At 37.5% G+C, this 12,136-nt stretch overlaps 1 protein-coding gene across 7 annotated transcripts in view; it reads right to left on the bottom strand.

Moving 5' to 3' along the window:
- Nucleotides 1–578: 578 nt before the first annotated feature.
- LMO7 (LIM domain 7) overlaps nt 579–12,136 on the bottom strand; it is a 164,661-nt gene continuing 153,103 nt past the window's right edge. For 6 of the 7 annotated variants that reach the window (XM_067563247.1, XM_067563249.1, XM_067563250.1 and 3 more), the window contains 6 exons: nt 10,796–10,848; nt 8,548–8,767; nt 7,227–7,532; nt 5,690–5,798; nt 4,010–4,112; nt 579–1,440 (listed from right to left, as the gene is read on the bottom strand). In XM_067563247.1, the coding sequence (XP_067419348.1) occupies nt 1,418–1,440; nt 4,010–4,112; nt 5,690–5,798; nt 7,227–7,532; nt 8,548–8,767; nt 10,796–10,848 (814 nt within the window). In that variant the 3' untranslated portion in view covers nt 579–1,417. The remainder of the gene's footprint in view (nt 1,441–4,009; nt 4,113–5,689; nt 5,799–7,226; nt 7,533–8,547; nt 8,768–10,795; nt 10,849–12,136) is intronic. The other variant, XM_067563248.1, reaches the window with a different exon arrangement.

Below are 12,136 nucleotides of genomic sequence, written 5' to 3'. Positions count from 1 at the left end.
GGGGAAACATTTTCAGTGACTTTGACATGGCATTTGCAGCCCTTTGAAGTGAGATCCGAGTCTTTAGCTCCCTTAACCCACCCTTTTTAGGATGTGCAACCCACGAAATGGTCAAAAAATTTCTTGTGAGCCAAATCCTACGTATCTTTCCACCTGCCAAGGACTGTGCAATATGATTGGTCACAAGATGATTTCTGTGCTGCTTGACAAAACAAACGTGGAGAGCCACTGTCCGAGATGGCACAGTACACATTCTACCAGAGTTATTTAAAGCAGCAGCAGCAATTCAGAGAGAGCTCCTGCACTTTGTTAAACAGCCTGGCAAGCCTCAGCCGAGCTTTTCAGCAAAGCTTCCAACGATCCTTAATTCACTAGCACGTGTTGTGCAACACACACATTCAGTCAGGTCACTTGTACTAAGTTTGGAAAAGAAAAAACAAATGGAGCTTGACAGAAAAAAAAACAACAACACTTGGATTTAGAGTGAGTGAAACAGCCTATAGCAAGAAGTGAGTCATCAGTGTCCCTGTATATGGATGGAGGTGTTTTAAATATTAAACAAGAAATGTTTTACCAAAACAAATTCAAACAATCAACTTTATTGTTCAGCAAAATTCACCCTCTGCACCATTCATGGACCTGGATATTTTGAAAGGCAGGAAAGAAAAGAAGACATCCAATAAATGCAGCATCAGAACATTTATTTACAAATGTACTGGAATTCAACAGAAAAATTCTCCACTTTCTAGTGTAACTTGTCTGAGGGGAAGTGATGGATTATAGAACAAAGAGAAAAGAGACGTCTTTCCCCCAAACAGGTTCCATTGTTCTTATGCAGAACATTATGCCATCACCACTGAGCAAACAGACTATACTTTATATTTCACTTTCAAAAAGCAAATAGTAAACAATTTTAGAAACCAGAATACAGAAAGTAAATATTTTGATGTACATTTTAATGCAGCTTCATATTATTCTAGACAACTCACTTAGTAGCATATGTCAAAAATAAAGACAGGAATTGCAAATACATATTTATATTAACTATTTCAACAGTGCTCATTTAAGAACATAAGAACAAAATACCCTCTTCATATACCATTGGAACCTCTGATTATCAGCCTCAAAAATATTTTCAAGTTATTACTGATAAATGTTTGTTCTCCCTTGTGCTTTTAAGTACATTGAACTCAAAAAGTGAATGTGTTTTCCCAAAGAGATTTCCTTCTTGTGATTACTCTCTCATAAATAACTAAAAATACATTTGAATGAAGGATACAATGCATCTTCTACATAATCTAGACAGGCAAAAAAGTTACCCTTAAAAACACGCACAAAAATACATATTTATAGATCTACATCACCAGCAACCAACTCCTCTTCTATCTGCAACAATGGTTTTATATTTATGCTTGCTTCACATGGAGGTTGGCTGTCCAGCTGTTGGAGAGAAATAGGAAAAAGGTTTTAATTAAGGTACATTTTATTGGGATGTTTTAGTAAATATAAGATATTGAGTTCAAAATTGCCTGTCAATATCATCAATAAATATCTGTTTGCAGTTCCCTTTCGCAAAAGGTAACACAGAATCTAAATACAAGTTAGAGTCGACGTACAAACTATAATGAACAATAGCAAGGCTGGTTATACTGCAAATAATACTGTAAATCTAAGTTGACATTTAAAGCAAAATGATTTCAGTGGTGTATACAACCCACCAAAAATATTTTATTTCAATAAAAATATTGGAGGTTTTTTGCGGGGTGGGGCAGGGGTTTTTTGGGGGGCCAAACAAACATTTAAAATAAGCCCTTAAAAATCATGAATCTTTTCTGTTAATATTTTAAGTATCCATCCAATATTCTGATGCTTTGGCAATATTCAAAAATGCTACATTTAAAACCATCACCACCAACAGCAGATGGTCAACAACTTTGTACAATACATTTACATCACTATCATAATAATCCTATAATTTACCAATTTAACGTCCTTAACCAACCTTCTACCCATATATATGAGGAAGCAAATGGGCCACTGTACAGCATATCTGGAAGTTTCACAAATATAGGTTCTGGCAGTCAGAGGAATAGAAGAGCAGAATCAAATCCAGCGTCAAGGCCCTTTTATGGAGAATGCACTATCAGCAGCACTCTCATGTCTAGAATGGGATGGGGTCTAGCTCAAATGCCTCCACTGATCAAACTGCAGTAACAACCTACTGTGGGAAAGGCAGCTTCTCAGCTATCCAGGTCCAGACATCGGGACTTACTAGGTTAAAATCAAGATTCCACATGGAAGCAAACTGGTCTCCATTGCCAATCCAGGAGCACTCATGCTCCTCACAGAATATTTCTCTTAAGTAATCAAACAGCCACATTATGTGTTATTCATTTCATTCCATTTAAGGGGTTGAGAAGTGGTGAAGATATAGAGCCCGTCTCCTCTAACTTACTCTATGGCTTAGTATGCACACGGAACTGGGTAACAAGTTAGAATCCTTCAGTAAACCTGCATGAGAGCTCTCTTGCCCCATACTACCCTCTGAGGTCTCTGAGAAGGGTGGAGAGGAGAGGCACTCCAGACTATTTCCATCCAGGGATGGCTACATGTCACCACAGCTTTGTGGACCAGAATATTACAGGCAACTCTAGAGATTTAAAAATAGCAGGAGCACTTCATCCTCATCCACAGCAGGAAATTTTCCACTACCACTTAAATACTGGCTAGATATAGTAAGAAAATTTGTGGATTCCACATGCCAGTGTTATATCAGTTACACAGCAATTTCCCCAAGAAACGGCACGTGAGCACAGATAAGTCGGCAAGAGCGTACATGACAAAAAATGGTTTCTTTAACAGAGGTATCAATTGTTTTTCTACAACAAATAGCACCCCCTTACCTTCCCCAAACACACCCAAAACTCCAAATCTGGAAATGGTGAGAGTAACAAGGGAACCAGTACTTTCCCGTCCTCATTCAGGACCTTCCCCAGCCAGAAAAGAGCTGGGGGGCCAGTTCACAGCTTGTAGCAATCCCCATTGCCTTCCAAACCTCAGAGAAGTATACAGGCCAAAATTCAAATGGAAAAGTTGGAACGTTTGTCCCTAAATCATTCATTTTTAGAAACTCTTGCAGCCTTCTCAAAAGTATTAGTTTAAATAAATTTGGGTTTGCCACATAAAAGTAGCTAGATAGGAGACTCTGGATAGAGAATTCTCAAAATTAAGAAGCTGTGTAGCATTTTCTGCAGCAGCAAAGAGAAAAATGCTTTTTAGTACCAAGCTCGTTAAGTTAGAATTTTGTAAAAGAAAAAAAAAAAAAACCACTACGCTGCATTCTTTAATTCAAACCTGCAAATAAATCAATCCACTGCTGATCTAATACACCCAAACGAATAACCAATCACGAGGCTATAATTTAAAAAAATATTAACTTTTGAGATCATAACCAACATCCTATAATTAGGATAAACTAATAATTTAAGTGACTAATTTGTTATTTAGTGAGCAGCAACGACTAAGGTTATGCCTACACTGCAACTAAAGGCATTCTTCTTGCATACTGCAGCAACAGTAGCAGTGAAGCCACAGAAGCTAGGGCTGCAGTACAGGTTGCCCCACCCCTCAAGAACCACTCATGTGGCTAGCCTGTGTTTCTGTGGCTTCACTGCTATTCAGGTAGCTGGCTAGATCAAAGCTTGCTCAGATACGTCTACGCCTGCGGCAGTCACAGCTCTGATTGCAGCGCAGCCATATGCTAAGGTGCCACTTTCCCAGATTTGTAAAGAATGAAACATAATAATGGGGTGGTTAACCACAGTACAGGACATTAAGTGGAGAGGACAGTACAGCGCACAAAGAAAGAGGAACTGCAAAGAAACCTTTATGAATCAATTCACTAATATACCAATTAGCACTAAACATAAGAGTCTTTGAAAGTACAGCAGCAAGCAAACTCTGGGGGCCACAGAGCAAAAGCAGAAAATAAAGTGTCTGCTCTCCTTACTTTTAAATCTGACATAGCAGTCATTGCAGAAGAGTTCACCGTTTCGGATCCTGACTTCAGCTCCTGCGTGTGAGCCCCCGAGGTCACATTCACAAGCCACGCACTGTATTGAACACCAATAATTAGCAATTCGTTACAAAACACTGGGAGACAACTTGTTCAGAGACAGCGTATCCTAAAAACTAGCAAAGCCTGAACCATAAACCGACATTAGCAAAAGCAAACGTACGATTAGTGGATTAAAAGGCAGCCACCAGATGAGACATTATTTTAAGGTGATTGGCAAGCTAGTAGCATAGATGCACATTCTAAACATCTAGAAGCAGAAGTGATTCACAGGTTAGTTCATGAAATCTCGTTGAAGCTTCAATTTCTCTGAAAGCAAAATTTAAAAAATGGCGCAACATGAAATAACTTATTCTTGAAATGGTGACAGCAATTTTGGCACAGAACATTTGAGTGTGCCACTTGCAGATTCCATGCAACACTCTGCTTTTCATTCTGTTAGCCTTTGACACCCCCCCTTGTTTTTCAAGGCCAAAAGTGTTTATGCCCAATTACTGTAAGTGTTGTAAGTCCCAAGAGTTCTTGGGAGCTCCAGATTGCTTCATTTTGCCAAAATACAATTCTTGCCACTTTTTCTTATGCTAGTATTAAAATGTTTAAGCATAGTGACTGAACAGTGCACTACTACAGTGGGGACCAAGCAAGAGCTCTCCACTCTCCAGGCAGGCAGCAGACACACATGCAGATATAAAATGCATGGTCTGTAGGTAGACTGGCTCTATAATGCCTCTCATACTATTTGCATGCTGGATTTAGAAAGCAAAATGTTCCGAAGTCTTCCAGGGGGTCAGGCTTTTACCTATGTGAAAAGTGCTACAGTATGATGGCATCAAGCAAGGGAACCAGGAGAAAAAGGATTCTAGAATATATATTAATTCAGCTCTTCCACAGGGCCCTACACACATTCATAAAAGCCCATATATAACATCTCAAATAATAAATCCAACTCTGCAGTACACTGTTCATTAATTGTTTGTGCATTAGTTCTAAAACTATTTCCTTTAGGAAAGATCATAACTCTCCTCATGTGCCAGTGCAGGTGAGTGTAGAGGTGTAATGAGCCCTGTAATTCCTCTGTGCTGACTACCCATATAGCAGGAAAATAACATGGAGGAAGGGCAGTGGAGAGTAGCCTCTTTGGATTACTAGTCTTCCTTCACCTGCAATATGCCAGCCAACACAGCTGGCATAGATTATTTCTTCCCTTCTGCATGGGGATAACCAGGGACCAGAGGTATCTAAATCTTAATCTAGTTTCTCATCTACTCCTGGAACAGTGCAACTATGTGCTGACTTTTTGGGTGCCCAACTTGACACACCATAAAGTGGACTGATTTTTAGAGTGCAGGTGACTCGCCATTTTCTGAAAATGTCTTTTTAAAAAGTGAAAAGTGGAGTGTAGATGTTAAAACTTTAATTAGAATCAGAGGAGAAGTATTAAAGTGAATGCTTAATGCCTGTGGATAGGATTGTTGCATGGATATATGCATGTAGCACACAACATGAATAGAGCATGTAGCACGATTAGTAGAGCCTATGCAACCAGAACTCTGAGTAGCCATGCGTGCTCCAAGCTAGTTCCCGTTTCTCCATGGTGTTTCGCCCAGCTCTCACCTTAAAGCAATGTAAATGATAACAAAGACCAAGAGATTCGATGATCATGGCTGCTCCTTTGCCCAGAACGTTATTACAGTATGAACATACTCTCTTCCCACTGACTGACCTAGATACAGAACAAGAATGTGGCTCAGGTCCTCAAAACCAACTTGAAAAAGTTTAAAAAACCAAAAAGTGATCTAAAGCATGACATCATGAGAGAAAGAATTAAAACAGAGGACCGTGTGCTGTGGAAGTGATTGGAAAATTAGGTTTTCTGGAAAAAACAAAAATTATTTAATTATTCTGTAATTAAATCTGCAAGCTATAAAAATCTACAATTTAAATGCAAAAAAAAATACACAGAAACACAGACAAAACAGAAGTGAACGTAAGATTTTATGTTGCATTCTTGCACACTACTTTTATCATATTAAATGCTGGCCAACGATGAGGCTAAAATGGATATTGCTAAATTTGGAAAGCAGTGATACATAAGAAGAAACTATTATAAGGGCTACACTTTCGTAAACATCTTTGCAAAGTACCATCAACTGTAGCTTGTTAGATAATACAATATCTGTCCAGAATCAGTCTTCAGTTAATTGATTTTTAAAAAAGGAGATCAATTTCCATGGATCAACCCGATTATTTGAAATCAGAAAATGGAAGAGGAAACAAGATAAGGAGCCATTTTTAAGAGGGTCATTTTCAAATTCAGTAGTCTAGCTTTCAAAAACTCATCGTTTTATCAAAATGTTCAAGAATGCTAGAGCTAGGAAGGGTGAATGCTTTTACAATGTTCCTGTTACATCTATTGCATGGAATTGTGTGTGCACAATCTAATATGCATTTGTTTTAAAACGTTTTAAATACATGAAAGAGTGTGGTTATCTTCATTCCAAAATAAACTAATTATTAAATCCTTTTCTGGATTAAAATAATGGCCTACCCTACAATTACCCAAGGTCATTGGCCATGAACATTCCTGAGTGTTCCTTGAGAAGATGTTGACCACATGCCAGCAAAAGAGACGTGGTCAATAAAATGTGGGTCTGAAAATTTTATGTATTTATTGTTTAAACAAAAGATTTTAAAAAACCAATAAATGTCGAAGTGGTGTCTGGAAAGTACAAGGAGACCTTTACTAATTATTTTGGTAATCAAAAAATAATTTTGAGTTGAGTGACTAAAGATGTATCGCTTCTTCTTCTCTTTACCAATATAAGGCAGTAGAAACAAAACCCTGGGAAACTTTCTGAACAGCTATGAGAAACATGGAAGTGATAACACTGTTTTAACTTCAGGCACTTTTCAAATATGAATTAAGTTTTACAACACTCTGACGTGGAAGGCAAATACAATTATACCTGTTTCCCACACAATCAGACGCCAATATTATGAGATCAAGTAGCTTGTTTAAGATCACAGCAAGTCAGCAGCAGAATTTGAACAAGACTCATTAGTTCCAAATCCCCTGCTGTAACTATTATATGAGCATGTCCACACTATAGCCAATTGTTTATACATTTTCAACAGATGGGTAACTACTTACCTGTTACGCTGCTGAGTCCCTGATTGGACAGCGGAGGTAGGAGACTGAGCACAAGGTACAGGACAAGGTGCAGAGGGAAAAACGTTGGATGAAGTCACTGATCTTCCAGAGCTGGCTGAAGGAGGTGCTAAACTAGAGGAGGGGGTCCGCATGTAGGCCCGGTTCGAAGTAGACACTACTGGAGGAGCAGGGCGACTAAAATCTTGACTAGAGGATAAGGATGTGGAAGAGGCAGATTGATTGGTCCAAGGTTGATGTCTCCATGAACTTGTTCTTGAGGAATCAAGATTATCTAAAGATTCACCTCTGAAATTTATAATTGTGAAGTGCAGAATATTAGAACATTCCTGTCCAGAAACACCTCCTCTTAAGAACTAATTCTTTAGCATGCTTTGATTTAAAAAAAAAAAAAAAAAAAAAAAGGAATATTTAAGTTTTCACATTACATGGGATACCAAAATAGTCACCATATCTCTTTTTAAATTTTCTAAGCATAATTATTGTTGAGAACCTGAAGGAGTATTTTATTATATTCCTTTCTTAAAAGTATTTGAAGCTGCAAATTATTTATTATTACTGTGCTTCACTAGCCTTACGGGAAAAATGACTTTAAAAGGTGAGGCTAAAGCACTAATGGTAACAGCAGAACTCACTTCAATACAGCTTGATCAGAGCGAACCAAAATTAAATTGCTTTTATTTAGTGAGAACATCAGATGGTGGTGTTTGTATTTTTCTCTAAGGGATACCGGCTCTAAAATAGATTGCCTCTTCCCCCTCCCCGGCATGGGATAGTCACATTGTCCAGAAACCAGCTCTTGGCACAACAGCTATAAGTTCTTATGACTGATATCTTACTGTTTCCTAAGTGACAAGCCCAATGTTTAGATACTATGCAAGCAACAAACATAGAAAGTCTGAATTTCCTACAAGATATTTGTGCGTTAGAATTACTGAAAATGATTATTCTTCAGAACCTATATTTAAAGTTTTATTTCACAACAATTACTGAAGTTCTCAAATACACGTGCAAATGACATGGCACATTAATTCACATTACTGGAACATCAAAGGAGAAATAAGCAATTGAGGAAACGTTTAGTCCACAAAATAAACACCCTTTATACTCTGTACTTGCAAATATTTGATTTCAGTTATAACACAAGCAAGTTTTACCCCACTATGTTGTGACTCAGATTAGCTCAAAATCTTTTAGATACTGGCCTTACAATCTGTGCTGCAAAGCAACATTTAAAGTGCCCTAAAATTAAATATTTATCAGGAGGCAAAGTTCAGTGTACAGTTTTCAACAAGGGTCCTACCTCCTCATTGTATTCTTGTGTAGACTAACAGGTTCCTTATGCACACTAGAGCTGCTCTGCCTAATCCAGCTGTTGTCTGTATGTAGTGATGTTTTCTTTCTCATTTCCTGAAGGATATGTTGTCTCTCGATCTCTGCTGGAGATGGGCCATGCTCTTTCTGAGACCCCTTCTGTGAACCACTGACATTCCAAGACCTTTCCAAATATTTGTTGTTTGTACCTAATTGGAAAAATACATACATCTGTCAAGTTTGAGGGAGATAAAAAAAATGAAAGCTAAAATTAAAAAGCAAATTGTAAAGCTAGTGTTGCCATATCTAAAGCAACGTATGCACCTTTGTGTTAATATTTAACAAAGCATAATTTCTTCATTTTAGTATCGACTGCCATTACAAAACAAATATTACCAGTAAACATGCACTTTAGAAACATTAAAGATACCACCAGACAAAACAGGGGATGGCCAGTATCAAGCTAGCAGTGAACTATCAAATATCTAAGTTAAAATACAAAAGCAAGCAGCGGGTATTCTGTACTTTTAGGATATAGTGACAGTATGGGGTATGAGTTAATTTGCTCTTCCTCCCCTCCCCCTCAACATAGATATCCCAAATCTGCTTCTTATAGATGTAGGTTTTTCATGTTACTAGTGTCAAATCAAGCCATAAATCAATTTACAATGTGGTAATTTACGATAAAAAAAATCAAATAAGTCCAGCAAAACCTGCTTATCCACCATGGCACAACATCACATTTCTTTTAAACAAATGGGTATTCCCTGCACTTTTAAAGTCAGATGAAAGCCAAAAAGATACTTTGCTTTAAAAGCCTGAACTCTCCTCCAATAATGCGATGGAAGTCTGCTGGAATACATAACTGCCTGATGAGCTCCTTCTTTTTTAGAATTTATAAATAGAGGGGGGAAATTATAAGAATTATTCCCTGTTCAAGACATCAAATTTATTGTGTTTGAGAGGAGACAGCCTTGCTTTATAAATCTATCTGCTTCAAAAATGGTCCTTGCTAGAAGCATTTTCTCCAATACCTAGTTACTGGGATATCTAGGCCATTGAAGGAAAGAAAAACTTTTGGTGTTGTAAGGCATCCTTTGGTCCTTACTTCACAGCTAAAAAAGGTAGAAAAAATATTGTCATTCTCCTCAAATGAACAGAATTACTAGTGCTTAAAAAAAAATTAAAGGAAATCTGTTTTTATTCAACACCACCTATTCTTTGTGCTATGCCTACTTCAGTGAACAAAACAGTAAGTTACCTCAGTTTTAATTTCCCCCTCTTCAAATACTGCTCTTCCTACAGATTTATTATTGGATTTATTGGCATAGATTAGACTTCCAGAAATATCTGACAAACCAGTCATCTCCTTAGTTTTGTGACTAAGATGTGATTTGAGAAAGTGATCTTCTTGCCAATTTGAACTGCACTCCAACCTTGGTCTGGGTTAGCATATTCCATCTGATAAACCATTTGTTTTCTGTTAGCCTCCAGCTCTGGTTCTTTTAACCTTTTGCAAAGTCTTCGTACTTTGCTTTCAGTTCAACTCATCTCACAGAAGCCATTGGCCAATACCATCTAATAGTTTTCTATATTCACCTACAGTCATGTTTGCATACACAAACCCAATTATCACTTGTACAAGGTATTTTTTTTAAAAGTAGCTTCTTGTTAGCATCTTCCATCTTTAGTAAGTCACCCACATTGCTTTACATCTTGTACTCGAAGCAGATTATAATATATTCAGAATATAATTCATATTTTGGCAGCTCTTTAAGAACACTGAAGCCATTGTTATAACACCATGAAATCACCTCCAGCTGTGGATCTTCCCATATATACAGAATCAATACTGCAAAACAATTTTGTTAAAAATATTGCCCCAGTGTTTGTAACATTGAGTTTTGTTATTCACAATGCAAACACACCAGCATATCATATATCACCTATTATCCAAATTAGGCCCATAGTTTCCATCATCAAACTACTACAGAAAACTCATTAAAACACATCCTTACACTTAATTTTTTTAAAGTATTAATGCACTGTATAGATTATTATTCCAATGGTTAATTTTCCACACTACTAAAAATCTAAAATTATGAGTGGCCATAAAAAATGGAATGATTTTTTTATCTTCAAATATCTTGTTGCTGTAACTACCCTTTGATTGTATTCATGTTTTCAGGCAGTTTATAATCCATTTAAAAGAATCTAAGAGCAATTAAAGTACTCACCATTTTGATTTCTGGGGTAATCGTCCAGTTCTGAAGTTGATCTGGATTTATTTCTATAAATACAGAAAATATGTATTATTTGCATTACCATAAATCCTAAGAGCCAGTGTCATGGTCCAGGCCACCGCTGTGCTAGGCACTGCACAAACACAGAACAAAAAGATGGTCCTGCCCCAAAGAGCTTACAATCTAAGATATAACAAATGGCTACAGAGAGAGACACAGGAGAGTACAAGGAAAGAATGAGGCAATACTAGTTTGCATTGAGAGGCTGTGGTCTCAGCAAACCAGCAGTATAAGCTATTGTTATTTAATATTAATCTTGCACTAGTTCACAGAGCCCTCAATTATGGAGTGGAGCAAATTTCTCCTAGGTGCTGTACAAGTATATGAAAACATGGTCTCTGCCCCATTCCCCTAGGTCATTAGACCAGAATATCAATGAAGATTAGAGACACTCCAGCATACCTAAGGAGGACTATTTTCATTTTTTGGATGCATGTTTATATTTTTAAGTTTGTTACATGGTGATGTAACCACCACCTCAGTTTGGAAGTGCTATTGCAGCTGAAAGAAAAGAATGAAGTCTTACATGCAACGTGTGGATGTTTCTTGGGAAATCTTTGGGTTCATTGATCCTATCATGCAGGGTAAATTGCCTATGAGTTTTAGCTGACAAAAGTCATCAGATGCACAAGAAAATGAATAGTAGGTGAAAGTGTTCTGGCTGCGCAATGTGGAAGCTAACATAGCATCTGGCTGCTCTATGTCTAGCTCTCGCTAGTGAAAGTGAAGATCTGATTGCACAAACAAATATGGTGTTTATTTAGAAAAGGAACAAAGAGCTCATTTCTTAGGTGGCAGCTTCAATACCCAGTGCAAAATGAGTCTATCGTGTTAAGCCAATGTGGCCTTTGGATAAAATATTCTTAATAATCATATTTAGTTCCCTGTTCCCCATATTAGTCGTTTGTCCTAAGACAGTCTAACTGATCAGTTCTTGCACTGGTAAGGAGCTGGTGTTACAAATGCTCAACTGTTTACAGAACTAGTTACAACAGAGAATGAGGAAACTTGACCTGGACTTATGCCTGTAGCTCCTTTGGCCTCTCCCCATACCTCCACAGCATAACCATCCAATGCGAAAGACCTCACCCCTTTCTGAGGGAAGGGCCATACCATTAAATGGGCATACAGTACCTGTCAGTAGAGTTTGGCAAATTATTTTGGACAAATAGTTCATTTGCCAAAAAAATGTAGTTTTGGTCAATCCAAAACTATTTGCCAATTTGAAATGAATTTGCTAAATAGTTTCAGCCAATTCCTCCCCTTCTCCCCTGG

Source organism: Emydura macquarii, unplaced genomic scaffold (assembly GCF_026122565.2).
Source record: "Emydura macquarii macquarii isolate MOO-44397 ecotype Brisbane River unplaced genomic scaffold, CSIRO-AGI_Emac_v2 contig_2473, whole genome shotgun sequence".
Lineage (NCBI taxonomy): Eukaryota > Metazoa > Chordata > Testudines > Chelidae > Emydura > Emydura macquarii.
This window is presented reverse-complemented; position numbering and strand designations above follow the sequence as displayed.